This window comes from Salvelinus fontinalis, chromosome 8, assembly GCF_029448725.1.
Source record: "Salvelinus fontinalis isolate EN_2023a chromosome 8, ASM2944872v1, whole genome shotgun sequence".
Lineage (NCBI taxonomy): Eukaryota > Metazoa > Chordata > Actinopteri > Salmoniformes > Salmonidae > Salvelinus > Salvelinus fontinalis.
In genome coordinates, this window is record NC_074672.1 from 12364962 (window position 1) to 12387461 (window position 22500).

At 45.8% G+C, this 22500-nt stretch overlaps 1 protein-coding gene across 5 annotated transcripts in view; it reads left to right on the forward strand.

Annotated features, from left to right (window-relative positions):
* Positions 1 to 22500, forward strand: part of LOC129860575 (retinoic acid receptor gamma-A) — a 74784-nt gene that overhangs the window by 36776 nt on the left and 15508 nt on the right. Inside the window, exon 1 of one of the 5 annotated variants that reach the window (XM_055931098.1) lies at positions 9461 to 10456. The exons of 3 other annotated variants lie outside the window; for them this stretch is intronic. In XM_055931098.1, coding sequence (XP_055787073.1) covers positions 10312 to 10456 — 145 coding nt within the window. In that variant the 5' untranslated portion in view covers positions 9461 to 10311. Of the gene's footprint in view, positions 1 to 9460; positions 10457 to 22500 lie in introns of those variants that run through there. One more of the 5 variants, XM_055931100.1, reaches the window with a different exon arrangement.

Here is a 22500-nt window from a genome sequence, read left to right on the forward strand (position 1 = left end):
AGCATCATTTTGCCCTCATCTCGTCTCCCCAGACTGAAACCTGAGTTTTCCAGGGAAGAGATTTAGTGAGAGTGAGCTAGTCAGATCTATGTGTGGATAAGATGACATGTCTCGTCAGAACTGAACATGTGAGGGAGAAGCCGCTCGAGGTGGATGGCGATGATGGATGGACTGACGATGGCACGATAGGATTGTCCAATGATGATAGAACTGAACACTCATACACTTCATGTTCTGTCGATGGGTTCCTATCTGGATTGGTTGATGAGTTTACATTTTTATGGGTGCTCTCAAATGTGCATGTATCTAGGCCAGTGGTTCCCAAACTGTGGGTCGGGATCCACTCATGGGTCGCGACGTTGCACAAATTATTTGTGTTTTTTAAATACAATTTTGGGATGGAAAAAGGCTTTCATTTTTAACTTAAATGACTAAAACCAAATAGAAAGTATTTAGAAAAGATAATGGACCTATATATACTGTAAATATATATATATTTTTTATAATAGCCTATATTCTTTGAGAACTTACAATCAACAAAATTAAAGCTAGACAATCAGGCCCCCATTCATTTTGTTATGTTTAAGCATAATAACACAGCATATGTCAGAATGTGTAGAATTGCAGAAAATTTGCTTTAAAACGGCTATATTGTCTCTCTGCTCCATGGCAAAATGTATAAAATTTGAAGAAAAATTGGCTTCAAAACTGCAACATTTAATTTCAGCCCTATGGTGTAGAATTACAGGAAATTTTGAACTATGTTTTCTGTCTATGTTTTTCACCACTCAACCCTTATGGTGGGTCGCGAATCAAAGGACACCTCAATTGGTGGGTCACGCATCAAAGGACAACTCAATTGGTGGGTCACGAATCAAAGGACACCTCAATTGGTGGGTCACGAATCAAAGGACACCTCAATTGGTGGGTCACGAATCAAAGGACACCTCAATTGGTGGGTCACGAATCAAAGGACACCTCAATTGGTGGGTCACAGAGCAAAAAAGGTTTGTGAACCCCTGATCTGGGCACAGTAGTAGTAGTAGTTGCTTACGTTTGAGTGTATTATCAGTGTGCATTTGTGTGTTACGTGTCCGTGTGAGTGAGTCAGTTGGAAGAGTTATGTCCTAGAGACCTAGAGAACAGATCTGACTTAGAGAACAGATCTGACCTAGAGAACAGATCTGACCTAGAGAACAGATCTGACTTAGAGAACAGATCTGACCTAGAGAACAGATCTGACCTAGAGAACAGATCTGACCTAGAGAACAGATCTGACTTAGAGAACAGATCTGACCTAGAGAACAGATCTGACCTAGAGAACAGATCTGACTTAGAGAACAGATCTGACCTAGAGAACAGATCTGACTTAGAGAACAGATCTGACCTAGAGAACAGATCTGACCTAGAGAACAGATCTGACCTAGAGAACAGATCTGACCTAGAGAACAGATCTGACCTAGAGAACATGTAGCGTGGATTGTCTGTGTGCGTGCTGTATGTGTGTGTGTTGGTAACTAACACCGTGGAGGGAAGGAGGGAGCTGAAGTGGTGTTCTACATCTCTGGCATCACTGGCAAGCTGTTTCAGCACGTCCACACACTGACTGCACACATGCTACAGATATCACCATGCCAAGTCCTGCTTATTAGCCCAGAAACCTGCTCCTGGCTTTATAACCTCGCAATAGTATTGATTTCTTGGTTGGCTGTAAGAAATGACTGTAAGGAATGACTCTATGTATTGCGGACAGAGGATGTGGCAACAATGTGTTGTATAGTACCGTAGGTCTGATCTGTACTTCACATCAGAATGTCAAACAGTATTAAAACCTGATTCACTTCAACTCTGAACAAGAGCTTACAGCATGTACAGGCTTCCTGGCACTACTACTGCCTTTGGGGTTTAATGGATGCTATAGGCACGTCAGTGTTTCCTCTATATACTTTTAGCAGCGGCTGCCTGCTGCTAAATCGTTGCCGCCACTCCAGAAAATATGATTTAAAAAATAAAAATAAACGTTAAAAAAACCATACAGACTTTGGAATGACTACCTCATCTCTGTACCCCACTGTCACGCCCTGACCATAGAGAGCCCTTGGTTCTCTATGGTGTTGTAGGTCAGGGCGTGACTAGGGGGTGTTCTAGTCTTTTAATTTCTATGTTGGTGCTCTTGGTATGGTTCCCAATTAGAGGCAGCTGATGTTCGTTGTCTCTAATTGCGGATCATGCTTAAGTTCTCCATTGTTCCCACCTAGGTTGTGGGATATTGTTTGTGTTAGTGTGTTTAGCACTACGGCTTTCACGGTCGCTTAATGTTTGTTTATGGTTTTGGTAGTTTCACTATATAATAAAGTGGAACTCAACTCACGCTGCGCCTTGGTCCGCTCTGTACGACGATCGTGACACCCACACATACAATTATTTATAAAGTCCCGCAGTCGAGCAGTGAATTTCAAACAGATTCAACCACAAAGACCGGGGAGGTTTTCCAATGTCTCACAAAGAAGAGCACCTATTGGAAGATGGGTAAACAACACGAAAAAAGCAGACATTGAATATCCCTTTGAACATGGTGAAGTTATTAATTACCCTTTGGATGGTGTATCAATACACCCAGTCACTACAAGGATATAGGCGTCCTTCCTAACTCAGTTGCCGGAAAGGAAGGAAACCACTCAGGGATTTCCCCCGAGGCCAATGGTGACTTTAAAACAGTTACAGAGTTTAATGGCTGTGATAGGAGAAAACTGAGAATAGATCAACAACATTGTAGTTATTCCACAATAATAACCTAGTTGACAGAGTGAAAAGAAGGAAGCCTGTACAGAATACAGCTTTGATTGGGATCTGTTTCCCTGTTTGGCGGTGTTTGAAGGATCTACATTTGTAATTGCCATTGCATTGAGCACAGCCACTACACTTGTAGTTTCCATCCGGTAGAGGCGCAAATAGACGTTGTGCAGGGATATTTGACCACCCCAAAATACTTCAAATGTTGCTCCGTCACAAAGCATGACAAAAGAGCTGGTGAGCATTCATAGGATAATCAACAGAAAAAGGAAGACAAGAATAGAAAAGAAAAGCAATGAGAAAACATTCACACAAAACCCACCATAGAGAAAAGACAGAGAGGAGAGATAGGGGAGTAATAACAAGCATGATGAAATGAGGAGAGAAGGAGCAGAGGAAAAGGAAAAGAGGGAATTCAGGAGAAAGGGTGATGAATTGTGAGACAAACTGAGTGAGAGGGAGAGAGATAAAGAGAGGAGGGAGAGAAAGGCAGGAGATGTTTAGGGGAAAGTTAGTGGCCCAGTGGGGGGTTGCTGCAGAGTTCAGGCTCTATGGCCAGGGAAGGAAGGGGAGGAGGCAGGGAGGCAGGGACCTGGCCTGGGTCACAAGCAGTATGGAGTATGTGTATTAAATGTCCAAACACACTGCATGGAGAGAGAGTTTTTTTTTGCATGGGGCATTATAAAACTTTATTTTTACTAACTTTGTGTAGCGCTTATAAACGGAGAAGTCAGGATTATTGGTCTGAATTATGAGCTCAAAACACAGTGAAATAAATGTCAAAGTGGGAGAAAGTTAGTGAGAGAGCCCGCACATCAAATGTACTCAATAAGAGCAGTTACTAAGTGTGGGTTGGTTGATTACAAAATGTTTTCTTTTATTCTTTGAAAGATGACCACATAGGTTTAGTCAGCGTCAACCCTTAGATGTGTGGATGGTTTGGCATGTTTCTGCCTGTTTGACAGGGGATTGACGGGGGACCAGTCATCGTTTCCAGGAAAAAAAAGTTGTGAGAAGCAGTTTTCTGGTAACAACATGTTACTCAGAGCCATTATTGTAAAAGTAGGAGGGAGAAGTAGGCATAAAGAAAGCGAAATAAATAAAATGACCTTCACAAGACCATCAATGTCTGTAAAAAGAAACTACTAGAAAACTTAAAGCAGGGATCATTAACTAGATTCAGCCGCCAGACTATTTTCTTCTTGAGTGGATTGTCAGGGGGCTGGAACATAATTACTAATCATTTGTATCCTGCAAATTGACCACAAGAAGCCCAAACAGATATAATATTTGAAAAAAATAGGATCATTTCAAACCTTGCTTACGTTTGTATACAGTCACATGTGTCTTTTATGAGTGGGAATACTGGGGAACAGATTTCCAAAATTAAAATAACTTGGAGACAATTTTCTTGTGTTTTAACCGAGTTGTATGTCCAACCAGGAAAAAATGATTAAATATTGTTTTTTTTTGCTCAAAAAATTAGAGGGGCCGAATAAAACCATTTGTGGGCAGAATTCAGGCTGTGGGATGCCAGTTGGGGAACCCTGACTTAAAGGTTAGGTATTGCAGTAGCGGTGAGTGAGTAAAATCACCTGGGGAAGCCAAGTTTAAAAAAAAAGCCATATTACAACCTATGTGTTGGGATAATTGCATTGTTTGTTCTATAACTTCTTAGTTCATATGCCTTGTGACCGTGATATATAAGCCTAAAGGCAGAGATAATGAGAAGACACAGTTGCAGAATGAATTCAACCACACCTTTGTTTCATCCCAAAACCGGAGAGCAACATCTGTCCGGTGAAGTCCACAAAGCATATGGCATGTAACAAACAGTTACGTGACCTACAGCATGGTCAAGCAAGTTAATGTTTCCAACATTTTTGGACTACAAAACAACTATTGATTTAGAACCACGGAGAGTTACTGCAAGTCACAAAGAAAACAGGAGCTGCCTCCACTATTCCAGCACCATTTCAACATCATCAAATCACCTATGCTTAGTCTAATACAGTGACAACTAAAAGATACCAAAAACAATTTAGTCCAATCAACGTAAGCTAAATATTATGTGGTTGTACATGGTTCTGATTTCTGTGTGTGTGTGTGTGTGTGTGTGTGTGTGTGTGTGTGTGTGTGTGTGTGTGTGTGTGTGTGTGTGTGTGTGTGTGTGTGTGTGTGTGTGTGTGTGTGTGTGTGTGTGTGTGTGCGTGCGTGTGCGCGTGTGCGTGCGTGCATTTGTGCAAGTAGAAAAAACAGGTTGATTCACCCTACTTGTAGAGAAACGCCAATGCCATCCTCCTCTCTTTAATGTTGACAAAACAGTCTATGACTCTGTCATAAAGAACCCACTTAAATGTTTTGTTGTCCTAGACTACCTGGCTAAAATGCTTGCTCGCTAGCCTAAATTCCTTTCATGGGCAACGATGCACCAGGCCAGGTAGTTAACATTAGCCTACCTACTGCTTGGAGGGCACTATGGTGTTGAATGCTGAGCTGTAGTCAATGAATAGCATTCTCACGTAGGTGTTCCTTTTGTCCAGGTGGGAAAGATTGCATCATCTGTGGATCTGTTTGGGCGGTATGCAAATTGGAGTGGGTCAAGGGTTTCTGGGATAATGGTGTTGATGTGAGCCATGGCCAGCCTTTCAAAGCACTTCATGGCTACAGACATGAGTGATACGGGTCGGTAGTCATTTAGGCAGGTTACCTTAGTGTTCTTGAGCACAGGGACTATGGTAGTCTGCTTGAAACATGTTGATATTACAGACTCAGTCAGGGACAGTTTGAACATTTTGTTGAAGACACTTGCCAGTTGGTCAGCGCATACTCAGAATACACGTCCTGGTAATCCGTCTGGCCCCGTGGCTTTGTGAATGTTGACCTGTTTAAAGGTCTTACTCACATCGGCTACAGAGGGCGGGATAACACAGTCGTCTGGAACAGCTGATGCTCTCATGCATGCTTCAGTGTTGCTTGCCTTATAGCGAGCATAGAAGTTATTTAGCACGCCTGGTTGGCTCATTTCACTGGGCAGTTAGCGGCTGTGCTTCCCTTTGTAGTCTGTAATAGTTTGCAAGCCCTACCACATCCAATGAGTGTCGGAGTCGGTGTAGTAGAATTCAATCTTAGTCCAGTATTGACACTTTGCCTGTTTGATGGTTCGTGCATGTGCGTGCATGTGTGTGTTCGTGCATTCGTGTGTGTCTGTGAATGTATGTGTGTGTGTGACAGCTTAGGCTGTGTGTGTGTGTGTGTGTGTGTGTGTGTGTGTGTGTGTGTGTGTGTGTGTGTGTGTGTGTGTGTGTGTGTGTGTGTGTGTGTGTGTGTGTGTGTGTGTGTGTGTTTGTTTGTTTGTTTGTTTGTTTGTTTGTTTGCAGCACAGACTGACAGGAAATTGTGTTGTTGCTGCCTGATGGGTTGTACCACTTCCACCAGTCTGACATGGGCGATGGATGTTCAGGCAGGGAGTGCACAGAGCATGAGCTCATTCTATGGTGAATCCCTCCTCCTCATCCAATTGTATTGTGTTCAGTTGTTTGTTTTATGGGACAACCAGCCAGTGTCTGTCTACTGCTCAACAGTTGAACCAGTGTCAGTCTTATTTATTGATCATAGATTGGCTATTGATTCAATATACATCACTTTGCCTGTGTCCCAAATGGCACCCTATTGCCTACGGTAATTAGTGGACTACTTTTGACCCCTCATTTGAGACACAGCCTGAGTGTAAATCCTTCTGATTGCAGAGCAGGGTTGCAGGGTTTCTTTGAAAGCTATATGTAAAGCTATAGTGAGTTGAAGGGAAGATGAAACTCTAATAGCTCAGACACACCGGTAGAATTGTCAAATGTTTGCCTGCAGTACTTAGTACCTCTGAAAACTGTCGACAGTCAATCTCTTTTGTGTTCACACAGCAAAGACCTTGAAGTCATCAGCCATTCAGCCTTGTTAAAATACTCCAAACCAGAAGGTGGCAGTAGCGTTGTTTGATAATGCATGTCTGTATATGTTGCTTAGACTTAGTTTATTAGCTAGCTGCGCTGCGCTAATGTTTCTATTTTGTAGAATGCCCTTGTTGATACTAGCCAGATGGCCACAGCTAGATAACTACCTAGCAAGATGAAGTATAAACTATTTAATTAACTCTCCATAATCCCATACTGTCACTGCCAGCCCATAGACAAATGTTTAGCTGGCTAGCTAACGTTAGCATATTCACTAGTTAGCACAATATACACTATATATACAAAAGTATGTGAACACCCCTTCAAATTAGTGGATTCGGCTATTTCAGCCACAACGGATGTGTAAAATTGAGCACACAGCCATGCAATCTCCATAGACATTGGCAGTAGAATGACTTTCAGCGTGGCACCGCCATAGGATGCCAACTTTCCAACAAGTTAGTTCGTCATATTTCTGCCATGTTAGAGCTGCCCCGGTCAACTGTAAGTGCTGTGATTGTGAAGTGGAAACATCTAGGAGCAACAACGGCTTAGCCGTGAAGTGGTAGGCCACACAAGGTCACAGAACGGGAGCTTGGTCTGTCCTCGGTTTCAACACTCACTACCAATTTCCAAACTGCCTTTGGAAGCAACGCCAGCACAACAAATGTTCGTTGGGAGCTTCATGAAATGGGTTTCCATGGCCGACCAGCTGCACACAAGCCTAAGATCACCATGCGCAATGCCAAGCGTCGGCTGGAGAGGTGTAAAGATTGCCGGCATTGGATTCTGGAGCAGTGGAAACACGTTCTCTGGAGTGATGAATCACGCTTCACCATCTGGCAGTCCGACGAGCTAATCTGGGTTTGGCAGATACCAGGAGAACGCTACCTGCCCCAATGCATAGTGCCAACTGTAAAGTTTGGTGCAGGAGGAATAATGGTCTGGGGCTGTTTTTCATGGTTTGGGCTAGGGCCCTTAGTTCCAGTGAAGGGAAATCTTAACGCTACAGCATACAATGACATTCTAGATGATTCTGTGGTTCCAACTTTGTGGCAACAGTTTGGGGAAAGCCCTTTCCTGTTTTAACATGACTATGCCTCCATGTACAAAGTGAGGTAAATACAGAAATTGTTTGTCGAGAACGGTTTGGAAGAGCTTGACTGGCCTGCACAGAGCCATGAAATCAACCCCATCGAACGCCTTTGGGATGAATGGGAACACATTCTGCGAGCCAGGCCTAATCGCCCAACATCAGTACCCGACCTCACTAATTCTCTTGTGGTTGAATGGAAGCAAGTACCCTCAGCAATGTTTCAACATTGAGTGGAAAGCCTTCCCAGGAGAGTGGCGGCTGTTATAGCAGCAAAGAGGGGACCAACTCCATTTGTCACTCCTGTTAGGGGTTCTTGCTCTCTGATAGGCTCAAAGTCAAGTTGTTGGTCACCGACGAGCATTCCGGTTCTACAAGTAGCAGGTTTGTCGTTACTGGGTCGGCGCGCAGCAGGTACCACTTTTGTTCTAGCGAGAGAAGAAACGGCCTCCCGCTGTGATAAGTACCTATAGGCAGTCTGTCCGCAGTGAGCTTCTCGGTGTGCTTCATGCTTTAGGAATGTTGACTGGTGGTTTAGAATGTGAGGCATGACTCGTATGTCTGTGTCTGGTGGTGCAATTAACCTTTCAGGTGTGTCATGTCGACATGACACATCTTCTGTTAGAAACCTTTTATGGAAATCCTTTATTTGTCTTCTGTGTTCATGTTAGTATTTTTGTCCCAAGTACACACGTGCACAGCTTTGTAATGTCCTTTATAATGCCTTGTAATTCAAAATAACGTGTTATGACACTAACTAATGAAGCATTATAATCAAATCAAATCAAATGGCAATTTATTTGAAGTGTATTTAACAGAAGCCTCAGTACACTTTCCCACACATTTTTTTTTTAATAGAAAGTGTTATTTAAATTTTTTTATGGAAAGTGTCATCATTATTTTCCATGCTAATATCCATTTTTCTCTCTTATTTCCCTGAGCCTCTAGTTAGGTCCAGTTATCTATTTGTTTTGACTTGAAGGAGGTCAGATGAGTTTGAGAGGAGTGTGTTCACTGCCAATCTCACAGTGTGTATGTGTGTGTTTGTGTGTGTGTGTGTGTGTGTGTGTGTGTATTGAGGGTATTTATCTGACTTAATGCACTGAGGGGATTGAGCCACGCAGGCTCTCATTCATCACTGTTAAAGCACTGCCAGAGAGAGAGAGGAGGATAGAGAGAGAGAAAAACAGAACGAATGAGAAAAAGGGGAAGGAGAGACAGAAAGAGAGCGAGAGAGAGAGAGAAGGGAAGGGAGAGGAGGCGAGAGGGAAAGGGGGAGTGAGCGAGAGAAACAGATAGACAAAAGGGAGGGATTTAGCCTGGCATCTGGGTTCAGCACAGTTCTTTCTCTCTTTCTCTCTCTCTCCCTCCCTCTTTCTCTCCCTATCTCTTTCTCTGTGTCTGCCTGTCTTTCTGCCTGTCCAGACTTTAATATGGTTATGATTAGAGACGGGGGGTCAGGGAGGGAGGGAGGGGACTCATATTGGCTGCAGGGGAAATGGGGGAGGTGCAGTGCAAAGACGAATGGAGACAACCAACAGGAGGAGAGGGATCTGAATAGGGCAGAGGAAGAGAGGGGTTGTGTTTGTTTGCGTTCAGGCTGAAATATGAAACACAAAAGAAAGCCGTGGACAAAAAAGAGAGGAGTGGAGAGAGAAGAATGGAATAAAGTTTTGTCCTCTAACCAAATCAGTCCCTTCCTCGCAGCAAAGGGCTCTGGCCCCCTCCCCTCCTCTTCCCCATCCCTCCTCCCCCCTCTCTCTCTCTCTCTCTCTCTCTTTCTCACTCGCTCGCTCTCTCACTCACTTTCTCTCTCTCCACCCACTCCCTCTAGGTCCTCTCTCTTTCTCGCTCTCTCTCTCTCCACCCCCTCTCGCTCTCAGGCTGAGGCAGTTGGTTCACTCCACTGTGCTGTGTATGTCTGGGATACAGCAGTGAGAGAGAGAGAGCGAGAGAGAGAGAGAGAGAGAGAGAGAGAGAGGGCTGTGTGAAAGAGAGGGAGCTGTTATTTAGGTCTTTTACAGCAGACAGGGAGCAGCTTGCCCTAGGGCGAGGGGAGAACGATAGAGCAACACAGAGCTCTGAGGAGCAGCCACAGCCAGGCAGGAACCAGCCCTGCATTCCAGACAAGGGAAAGGGAAAAGGGGGAACAGAAGTTCCAGAAGGAAAGGAGAGAACAGGCGAGAGAGAGAGAGAGAGAAGGAAGGAAGGAAGGAAGGAAGGAAGGAAGGAAGGAAGGAAGGGAAAAGGTAGCAGGAGGCAGCAACACATCAGAGCTACAGGAGGGGTTTGAACCAGGACCTTTGCTGTTGTTGTTGTTGTTGTTGTTGTTGTTGTACTACAGTGAGGTGACCTAGCTACTCCAGGAGGAAGGAAGAGGGGTAGGTAGAGCAACAGGGTTTATCTGTGTGTTATCAGGAGGTAGGGACTAGGGAAGGGGTACTGTAACAGTAAAAGGAGGGTTAAAGCTTCACCACCATGTTTGACTGTATGGAAGCTCTGGGGATGGGCCCACGCCAGCTTTATGATGTCACCAGCCGGGGTACGTGCATGCTGCGGAAGGCGAGCCCCTTCTTCGCGGGCCTGGACCCCTTCGCCTGGACCGGCAGCGCCAGCGTTCAATGTAAGTCAATGGCATCCTGTTTGCATGTCCTGTGTCACGCTCTCCAGCTGAGCTAGCTGGGCTTGTTGTTCACCCCAGGCAGGACTGCTCTAACTAGGGAGCTGACTGTCAAGGCTAGAGGGTCTAGAGCACACCATACCACAGAGCTGTGTGTGTGTGTGTGTGTGTGTGTGTGTGTGTGTGTGTGTGTGTGTGTGTGTGTGTGTGTGTGTGTGTGTGTGTGTGTGTGTGTGTGTGTGTGTGTGTGTGTGTGTGTGTGTGTGTGTGCGGGGACAGGACGAGACTGGGACTTGGATCTCCGCCCCCACCCTCTGCCCTGCACTCACACTCTTCACCCCCCCAGAGCCTGCTGGGGCAACTCACCTAACTGGGACAGCTAGCTAATGCTGTGCTAGTCTCTGTGTCTGTCTGTGTGTGTTTGTTTGACTTCTGAGAGGCTGTTGTGCTAAACCACAGGTTCAGGCTCACCGTGACAATGCCAGCCACCTGAGTTCGGACCTTGTGGGGTTGGCTGTGCATGTAAGAAAGTACAGATGAAAGAGTGAGAGGAAAAGAGAGAGGGACATAGCGAGAAAGCTGACACTTAGGACATAACGTCAGCCATGCAGATTACTGTACATGTCTTGTTCTCGTCACAATCGCCACTGTGACTGCGTGAGCTTGACATGTGGGAACTACAGTGGTTGTGAAAGTAGTACGTGTTTTTAGTTGGAAGTATTGTTGCTGTTAATGATATTTCTCCGGAGCTAAATAGCTATAAATGAATAAGTAGATGAATTATTCAGTGGTTAAATTGATGAATAAATTAGTAACTTGAAATGTTGCTCGGCTTCAGAAGAGCCAAAGGGTATTTTCTCGCTGTTTTTTTTCTCTGCCTGAGTTTGAATTTTTCCTCGCTCACTCGCCGCCTTCCCTCCGTCCCAGATTTCAGACACTCCTCTGGCTCTATTAACAACAGGCCTGTCTCGGACAGACAAAACTTAAGTCCATTTCCATAGGCGTCCAGGGGGCCTATGGGGCTGTCAGAAAGAGAATCAGTGTGGAGAAGAAGGAGTGGGGGTGTGATGTTGTCTTGTTGGAGCCACAAATGACACGAATAAGAAGAAAAACGCAACGCACCGTCAAACCACAAAACCAGTTCAATTGTTGCTTCTCTGTAACCCTTCCCGTTTAGTTTTCTGGAATAACTGCGGTGTTGGATTCTCCCTAAGCATTGCTTTTTCAGATTTGATTTGTTCAACCTTCTGCTTTTTTCTCTCCTCCTTTTCACGGGTTCTTGGGGTCATCTGTCTTCATTACTCGTGAAGACACCAGCGTCTCAGTGGCTGTCATGCACACTGGGCTCTCTTTAATGAAGACAGATGCCCTGTCAGGCCAGGGGAGGCCTAGGGGGACTCCATGCAGACCAGCCAGCCAGCCTCTCCTCTCTTCTACTTTGCTTTCTTCTTTCTTTACTGTTCTCCTCTCTCATCTCCTCTCTTCTACAGCCAGCCAGGGAGCTCTCATGACAACAAGAGGAGATGTGTTTATTTAGTCAATCAGAGACCTCACTAGTCTTTCACTCTGACCCCCACACACACATTTAAAAAGTAGCCGGTCAGGTCCCAAATGAATTTGTATTTATTTTTTGTTCCTGGAAAGAGAGTTGAGAGAGAGAGAGAGAGAGAGAGAGAGAGAGAGAGAGAGAGAGAGAGAGAGAGAGAGAGAGAGAGAGAGAGAGAGAGAGAGAGAGAGAGAGAGAGAGAGAGAGAGAGAGAGAGAGAGAGAGAGAGCGAGAGAGAGAGAGAGAGAGAGAGAGAGAGAGAGAGAGAGAGAGAGAGAGAGAGAGAGAGGAGAGAGAGAGAGAGAGAGAGAGAGAGAGAGAGAGAGAGAGAGAGAGAGAGAGAGAGAGAGAGAGAGAGAGAGAGAGAGAGAGAGAGAGAGGAGAGAGAGAGAGAGAGAGAGAGAGAGAGAGAGAGAGAGAGAGAGAGAGAGAGAGAGAGAGAGAGAGTTTTCCCTGAGGGTAGGCAGAACTATCAGTCGGTGTTGCTGTGTGTGTGCGTCCATGTGTGTGCTGTCCCTCTGTGCTCAATAATCGTAGTAAACAAGGTGGCCCCGTCCTACACGAGCAGCAGCCATGATAGCTCTCCTTACTTTTATTTATTTTATTTAACCTTTATTTAACCTTGCTGAACCAGTTGCCCCTCATTGTCCTCTTCAATGAGGCAGATGAATTGATGTTTAAGTCTGATCTCTCTCTCATTAGGCCTGGCCAGCTGCAGAGCACAGCGCCGGAGTCCCAAATGATACCCTATGCCCTTCATAGTGCACTGCATGGCGTATGGGTCCTGATCAAAAGGAGTGCACTATGAAGGGAATAGGGTGCCATTTGGGACACAGACAAGGGGCTAGCAGCGAGCTAACGAGCTAAACTCCCCAAAGTAGAGACACTCAGCTATGAGTGTCTCTACTCAGCTCTACTTTCATAAAATGAACAACATTCATGACTCCTTGGCTCTTTTCCCAGTGAGCTGTTAAAGCATGACACTATTTCCTACATATGTCCTGGATATTCGGTTTGTCTCTTATTTTGTTATGGAGAACTCTGAAACCAGGAAGGTTTGAACATCATTTCTTTTATCTAAGATTGTTTTTCACACAACTCATATTTTTTCTCTATACACAATCCAAACATTAGCAACACGGTGATTCATTGTTGAGTTACATTATTATCATCAGTTTATTACAATTCTGACAAACAGACACCATGCTATTAAAGAAAAGTTACTCGAAAGCAATTCTGGAAATCAGTGGGGTAGATTTTGGATTTCCTTGTGGTTGCAGTGTGTCATTGCTGTTAGTCTGCCTGGTTAGAATCAAGGGGACTTTTAGTGTGTGGTCATGATCAGCTTTCCTATTTTATATCTGGTGATTGGAGACTCCTTCTTCTCTTCTGGCCAATGTCAGAGGTTACAGAGAGGCTATGGGCTGGCCAATGTCAGATCCACGACATATTTGGTGTCCTTGTCTGCATTTTAAGAAGGAGGAGAGAAGAGACTTTTAAATGGCTGTTATTGTGTAGCCTACTGTGCTTCAAGTGTCTGATGTAATGTAGTTTGTAGTAATACGTCAGGGCTGTGTGGGAAGGAAAATGGTGTGGTGATTTTGAAATGACTCGTACTGGGTCATATTTGACGGTACGAAGAAAGGTGCATCTGCTGTTTCTTCACTTTCGATGTTCCTGTGCTGCAAGGATAACGCAATTCTTTTCTCACATTTTATGGACAGGAAAAGGATAATGATGGAGACATGCCATAATAACGTATTCAGACGTCACGACGAGCTAAATTAGTCAACTTCCTATGAGATGCCGAAGGATGACGCAGCAGTGATTTCCCGCCTTTTGCTTTACCGATATGTTCTTGCACATAGAAGGATCTAGCAATTTAGCTGTAATACATATGTAATAGAGTTCTATTAGGAAGCTTTCCTCTTTTTTTATAACCAATAGGGTCAGTCTAACTAGTCACATGTTGATTGTTTTCGATTGGATCTCTCTCCTCATTGCACACACACACACACACACACACACTCCGCTCTTTGTTTCCCCTTAATGTACTGTTCAATGTGAATTGATGAGCTAAATGAAACAGGTCCTATAACTATCTAGCTGGGAGGAAAAGACGGGATGTGCCTCAAATGGCACCTTAGTCCCCTATATAGTGCACTGCTTTTGACCAGGGCCCAGAAGGACTATATAGGAAATATTGTGCCCTTTGAGACGTAGCCACAGACTGCTAAGTGGTTCCTGTGACCACTGTCACACCGAGCAGCTCAGATCCTTCTCTGTCCTAATGGAACTACAGATCATTCTCTCTTGCTAATGGAACTCTGCAGTTATTTCATTAGAATTACAAAAGATCCAATTAAAAGATTAGAATGCCTGAGGGGGCAGGACTGTGAATAGATAGTTGGTTGGTCGGTTGGTTAGGAGGGATGGTTAGGAGCGATAGTGTGTGTGTGTGTGTGTGTGTGTGCGTGTGTGTGCATGCGTGCGTGCGTGCGTGCGTGTGTGTGTGTGCATGTGCATGTGTACGCTCGTCTGCAACCTGCCTCTCTCTGTACGTGTGTGTGTGTGTGTGTGTGTGTGTGTGTGTGTGTGTGTGTGTGTGTGTGTGCGTGCGTGCGTGCGTGCGTGTGTGCATGTGCATGTGAACGTTCGTCTGCAACCTGCCTCTGTGTGTGTGTGTGTGTGTGTGTGTGTGTGTGTGTGTGTGTGTGTGTGTGTGTGTGTGTGTGTGTGTGTGTGTGTGTGTGTGTGTGTGTGTGTGTGTGTGTGTGTGTGTGTGTGTGTGTGTGTGTGAGAGAGAGAGAGAGAGAGAGAGACTTGGGGTGGGGTGAGGGGGGTACATCGCATGGAAGGGCAGCAGCAGGAATGTGGACTAGTCAGTGCTGTAATACAGGCATAAACCCTGCTGATCCCGTCAGCATCACGTCAACTGGAAGTGTACGAAGTTAAAAGGCTTAAATAGTCAGCTGATGCCAGGTCATTGCAGCGTAATTGATACGACCGAGGGAAAAGAAAAACCTCCATTTGTCTTTGAATTTCAAACAGCCGTTGTGTGCCACACAGACACGCACACCCCTAGCCCTGATCTGATCTTAGACTTCTATTCGATCAGTGCAGGAATAGTGGAGTTTTTAGACAAAGTGCAGGCTAAAATAACACACATCCCGAAGCCAATGCTGGCTAGAAGTTCTTGTAAGGCCTGTCTGTCTGGCTGTGTGTGGGTGAGTGTTGGACTTGGGTGCGAATGAGAAGGTGTAAATCTACCTGTGTCCGCATGTGTCAGTGTGTGTGCATTGCGTACGCACGCGAGTGTGTAAGCGCTTGCTTGTGTCTGTGTGCCCGTAGCGCAAAACCACTGGCGCTGGGACTGCTGTGTCAGACAGGGTTAGGTTAGCCAGGACGTGCCAAGGCTAGATTCCACAGTGGCTTGCTGGAATCTAGCTCCACGCTGTCCTGACAGCTTATAGCCCTTCCACACTGTAAACTGTAAATAGGACAGATCTGTCTGTCAGTCTAATCACCATAGCCTGGATGGGCCCCAGTCACCTCACATGCACTGGCTAGCTTTCTCTTTATACGTGATCACTACACTCTACACAATCTGGTACATAAACTACAAACGCACTGATTTCAACCCACATGGATGCGAAAGGGACAGATGCCCTGTTTCCTGTTTGTGTTGTCTTGCTAACTTCTATGGTCATTGTCAAGCCGAACATGGAAGACAGCTGATACCAGCACTAACAGTCCTGGGACCAGGCTATCTCTTCCCATCCATCTGGCTTGAAATCAGTGTTTTTATGGGTGTTGTTGTTGATGAGCTAGGTTATTCTCCTCTTCCCAATCTGGTCCCAGATCTGTTTGTGCTGTCTCACCAACTCCTATGGGTCATTGTTGCAGCAAAATGACCATCCGAGAGGGCAATGCAGTAGCACAAACAGATCTGGGACCAGGCTTTCTCTTCCTGTCCGTGTGGATTGAAATCTGTGCTTTTATATATATGTTGTTTATGAACCAGATTTCGTAGAAGCAGTGATTATGTCTGTCAGCCACAGGACCACAATGGTAGCTCCCACCTCAAGTGACACAGCTAACCCTAACCCCAACCTCAAGTGACACAGCTAACCCTAACCCCAACCATAAGTGACACAGCTAACCCTAACCCCAACCTCAAGTTACACAGCTAAACCTAACCCCAACCTCAAGTTACACAGCTAACCCTAACCCCAACCTCAAGTTGCACAGCTAACCCTAACCCCAACCTCAAGTTACACAGCTAACCCTAACCCCAACCTCAAGTTACACAGCTAACCCTAACCCCAACCTCAAGTTGCACAGCTAACCCTAACCCCAACCTCAAGTTACACAGCTAACCCTAACCCCAACCATAAGTGACACAGCTAACCCTAACCTCAACCTCAAGTTACACAGCTAACCCTAACCCCAACCTCAAGTTACACAGCTAACCCTAACCCCAACCTCAAGTTACACAGCTAACCCTAACCCCAACCTCAAGTTGCACAGCTAACCCTAACCCCAACCTCAAGTTACACAGCTAACCCTAACCCCAACCTCAAGTGACACAGCTAACCCTAACCCCAACCTCAAGTTACACAGCTAACCCTAACCCCAACCTCAAGTTACACAGCTAACCCTAACCCCAACCTCAAGTTGCACAGCTAACCCTAACCCCAACCTCAAGTGACACAGCTAACCCTAACCCCAACCATAAGTGACACAGCTAACCCTAACCCCAACCTCAAGTTACACAGCTAATCCTAACCCCAACCTCAAGTTACACAGCTAACCCTAACCCCAACCTCAAGTTACACAGCTAACCCTAACCCCAACCTCAAGTTACACAGCTAACCCTAACCTCAACCTCAAGTGAATTCAAACGTTTGGGTCCCATAGTCTCCTACCCACATAGTCTGAACCAACAGGGAATATGTTGCCAAATGGCACCACATTCCCTACATTGTGCACTATTTTTGTGATAGTGCTGCATGTGCACTATATAGGGAATAGGTAATAGGCTGCCATTTGATACGCAGCCCCATGGCTCATACAGTATGAGGATGGAAGGAAGGTGAGGGCTTTCAAAGAGCTTAGATTCAATGGTTTGCGAACCAATGTGGTGCTAAGGAAAGTCAAGGACTTATTTCCATTGTGGTCCTCAAAATGCTTTCACAAACACTATGGTTGGTTGGTGGGCACAAAGGAAGTGTCTCTCGCTGCCACCAAACCCTGTTGGCATTGTGCTTGTTTACGGTTAGCAGTGTTTGCCTGCGAGGCACTTTCCCCACTCTGCTGAGGCGTGGGCAATGGGCTTCCGGGCTGATGTGTGTGTGTGCTTGCGTGCAACTGTGTGTGTGTGTGTTTGTCCGTCTGAAACCATGTGTGAGCTCAGTGTGAAGGGAGAGGTTCTGTTACCAGCGTGTTATTGACTGACGGCTTGGCTCCACCGTTGCTAGGGCCCACTGTTATGAGAGGCTCAGGCCAGACACGGAGAGAATGAGAGCGAGAGGAGATGGAGGGAGACTCCACTCTGTGTGAATGGGTTGTGTTTACGCAGCAGACACGCAGTGGTTAGAATGTATTTATTCACATTATCTTAGCAGAGTGTTGGAGAGTGACTGGGGCTTTGGTTGGGCTGGACTGGGGAGGAGAGGGGCACCCCAGGTACTGTGCCATATAGCCACTCTGCCAGGTACTGTGCCATATAGCCACTCTGCCAGGTACTGTGCCATATAGCCACTCTGCCAGGTACTGTGCCATATAGCCACTCTGCCAGGTACTGTGCCATATAGCCACTCTGCCAGGTACTGTGCCATATAGCCACTCTGCCAGGTACTGTGCCATATAGCCACTCTGCCAGGTACTGTGCCATATAGCCACTCTGCCAGGTACTGTGCCATATAGCCACTCTGCCAGGTACTGTGCCATATAGCCACTCTGACAGGTTTATTGTGCCATATAGCCACTCTGCCAGGTACTGTGCCATATAGCCACTCTGCCAGGTACTGTGCCATATAGCCACTCTGCCAGGTACTGTGCCATATAGCCACTCTGCCAGGTACTGTGCCATATAGCCACTCTGCCAGGTACTGTGCCATATAGCCACTCTGCCAGGTACTGTGCCATATAGCCACTCTGCCAGGTACTGTGCCATATAGCCACTCTGCCAGGTACTGTGCCATATAGCCACTCTGACAGGTTTATTATGCCATATAGCCACCCTGACAGGTACTGTGCCATATAGCCACTCTAAGGTGTGTGTGCTTTGGAAGTATGGTCACTGATGAAGAACGGCCATGTGTTATCATGCGTATCTGCGTTAAAAAGGTGTGCCTTTCAGTACTTCAGAAGGCATGTGCTCGTGTGAGTACGCATGCGTTGGTGTGTGTGTGCATGCGTGCGTGCTTGCGTGTGTATCTGTGCGTGTGCCTTGGCCCAGTACCACAGCCCAGTCTCTGCGGGCCCCTAGGAACTCTGTCTGTGTCTGTCAGTTTGAAGCCAACAACAGAACTTCACGTGGCCTGGCTCAATCCTCTCACTCCTCTACTGGAATCATCCATCTTTTAGAATGGAAGTGTGCTGTAGTCAGCTTGTCAACAAGTGGCTATCAGACAGCTAGCTTTCACTTTGGAGTTATAAGCTAGCCTGGTCCCAGATCTGTTTTGTGCTGTTTAGCCAACTCGTGTTCTATGGTCTTATCACTGGCTACGCTACACAGCACAAACTGATCTGAGACCTGACTAGATCAAAAGGGGACTTATTTGACTTTTAACCAGTGGACCTCTGCAGACAGAGTGAGTCAGCTCTGTCATCATATAGAGTCATTGTCTGAATCTCCCCACCCGTAGTGAACGTTGGGCAACCCCTTCCCTTAGTCAGTTGGTTGCCAAGCTAAAATGAAAAGTATGAGCCACACGTACACAAACACGTCATTTCTCTGTTTTCTGTTGCTCAAAGCAGAAGTTTCTCACGCTGTGTTTTGCCATCTGAAGTGACTGGTGCCAGGATCAGTCAGGCCAACTGCATGCAGGGGAAAGTCAAAACACTACTTTGGTTGCATCTTAAATGGCACCCTATTCCCTATATAGTGTACTACTTTTGGCTAGGGCCCATAGGCCCGCCGTAGGGGCCCTGGTCAAACATAGTGCACTATATAGGGAACAGGGTGCCATTTAAGACGCACATTTATTCTCAGTACCAAAACGTACAGATTGCTACCACTCTCTCTCTCAAACACAAATCATGTTGACAGCAGCCTCTCTCTGTCTTTGACAGCAGCAGTTTTAGTCAGACAGAGACAAAAAAGATACATACACAACCGGTGAATAGTATTAGAATACCTAAGCATTCAAGGGTTTTTCTTTATTTTTACTATTTTCTACATTGTAGAATAGTGAAGACATCAAAACTATGAAATAACACATGTAGAATAATGTAGTAACCAAAAAAGTGTTAAACAAATCAAGAATATATTTTATATTTGAGATTCTTCAAATTTGCCACCCTTTGCCTTGATGATAGCTTTGCACACTATTGGTATTCTCTCAAACAGCTTCATGTGGTAGTCACATGGAATGCATTTCAATTAACAGGTGTGCCTTGTTGTACATTCATGGAATTTCTTTCCTTCCTAATGTGTTTGAGCCAATCAGTTGTGTTGTGACAAGGTAGGGGTGGTATACCGAAGATAGCCCTATTTGGTGAAAGACCAAGTCCATATTATGGCAAGAACTGAACAAATAAGCAAATAGAAACAACAGTCCATGAACACTTTTTTGGTTAAAACATGATTCCATATGATTACGTTATTTCATAGTTTTGATGTCTTCACTACTATTCTACAATGTAGAAAATAGTAAAAATAAAGAAAAACCCTTGAATGAGTAGGTGTTCTAAAACTTTTGACCAGTACTGTATGTACTGAGAATCTGGACTAAAAAGAGTGTAAAGTCGCTCCGTATACGAGCATCTGCTCAATGACCGAAAATGTCATTGTAATGTAAGCAGAGCTGTTAGAGTTGCCTGGTTCCAGGTCTGTTTGTGCTGTATAGCCCAACTCCTATAGTATGACAGTGACCTCAGGAGATCGCAAGACCAGCACAACAAAAAATCTGGGACTAGGCTAATGTTAAAGTGTGATCTACCCCAAACAGGACAGGGTTTCAGAAATGTAGTCGGTAGTTGTGGAGTCATGAGTACTACTGTTGTTGTTTACATTGCCCTCTTTTTCCCTCACGTCCTGTCACGGTGGGATACTTCTACTTTTCAGCTTTCTATTGTTGTGTGGAGGAAGCAATAGCAATCGAATGAGCTGCAGTAGCGCTAGCTGCAGTGCCCGAGACAGACAGACAGACAGGCAGGTGAGAGGTAGCACTACAGGTGGTGAGAGGAAGGCTAGGAGGACAGACGACGGCCCAGGGAGAAAGAAAAAAAAACGTTCTGGAGACGAATGTCTCCTGTCCTCCCCACCAGACAGACATGTGGTGGGTTCACATAATATTTGTTTCCTTCCAAACACTGTCAGTGTCTGAGTAATAGCTGAGGCCTGTACCATTGCCAGATCTGGGTTACTGTAGGCTGCAGTCACTGAAGAAGACTGCTCTCTTTCATGGTGCTAGTGGCCAGATGAACAGTCGGCTGGTGCTCACCACAGGATGCAGGGGGAGATTATCTGCACATTTGGACTTGTCTGTCTGCTTCCTCCTGGATCTGCCTTCAGAATAGCCTGTTACACTGCATGATTACATCTGATTGATTTCGGGACGTTCCTTTTGTAAAATGCCCACTTCTGTTAGTTGCAACCTCTTCTCTTCGGCCCTCTCCTCTGCAGGTCTTTCTTTAGGCAGCCTCGGGGGCTTGAAGGGGGCCGCCGGTGGTGGTGGGTAGTATGGCTGTTTGAAGCTCTGTGTGGTTTGACAGGCTGGTTTGACAGGCTGGTCTTGTGGTGTGATGCAGGAACGGAAAGGGAGTTACTCTGTGCCAAATGTTAGCTGTTGGCTTGGCTGGCTCCATCAGGCCCAGAAATCAAAAGTGTCTTTTATGAGGTGTTGTAAAGAAGAAAGGCTGGTTTGAAGGAGTGTGCTGCTCTGCGCCTGTCTCAGACTGAAACGCCACGGGGACACAAGCGGTTACCAGTCCCACCTGCTGCCTGCCTGCCTTCCTGCTCTGGCTTGGGCTGCCCACCTTGTCTGGAAGTTGGAAGTGTCAACGTTTATTTTACAGGACACAGCAGGTGTAAAACAGTACAGTGAAATCTTTCCCAAACAATGCAGTATTTAACATCAAGGTAAGAGGGAATAATATCACACAAAAAAAATGAGTAATAGGAAGAACCATAGAAGGTAAGCTACTGTATATGCAGGGTCAGTACCAGGAGCATAGTTACAATCTGCAGGTACCCATACAACATTATAGAACTCAGAACGTCAGGTCTACAAGTCAGAAAACCCACGTATGCAATATTTGCATTTGTGGAACGGGGACTGATAATTCTTCATGTACATGGCAATGCCATAGAGGGCTTTTCTCTCTCTCTTTATCTCTCACTCTCTCTCTCTCAGACAGTGTGCATACACACATATGTCTGCGTGTGTGTTTCGTGACTTGGTGCTGGTTATGACAGCGGGGTGAAAATTCCTGTGGGGTGGGTTAAGTTGGTGGGTTCTCTGCTCTGTCTGTCTACATTAGTGTGTTTCCTCTCCTCTTCTCCCCCTCTCCCTTCCTCTCCCTCTCCACTCCTCTCCTTCTTCTCCTCTCCTCTCCCTCTCCTTCCTTTCCTCTCCTCTCCCTCTGCTCTCCCTTTCCTTCATCTCCTCTCCCTCTCCTCCTCTCCTCTCCCTCTCCTCCCCTCCTTGCCCTCTCCTTCCTCTCCTCTCCCTCTACTCTTCCTCTTCTCCTCTCCCTCCACCACCTCTCCCTCTCCTTCCTCTTCTCTTCTCTTCCTCTCCTCCCCTCCCCTCCTCTCCTCCTCTCATCTCCTCTCCTCCTTTCCTCTCCTCTGAGTGCTAAACCAATCCATCTCCAGTTTTATTTATCACAGGCCTCAAACAAGCTGTAAAGGGACACTTTCCCAGTTGAAAGGTATACAGTGATTCAAGAGAACTTACAGCAATAAACCTTGAACAGTAAAGTCATCAGAATTATTGGCAACGTTTCAACCTATCTTGACCACAGGGGTATAGAGCTGATAGTGTCAGTAGAATGAAGAGTTTAGCCTAGGGTTGGTACATGAGCTGTCAACCCATATAAAAAGCCATGACACCACAGAGGGAGAGGATAAAGAACTGCATCAGAGCCTCCGGAAGAAGGAAGTGCGACAAAAAGAGGAAGGAAACGTGTATGGTGCTGAAGGGCCTTACACAAGAGGGGTGACAGGAAGAGGTGGGCAGAGAGAGAGAGAGAGAGAGAGGTGGCACGATACTGGCACTACAAACAATGGAGGGATGCCACTCTCTCTGTCCCCTATGTTGTGGCACAG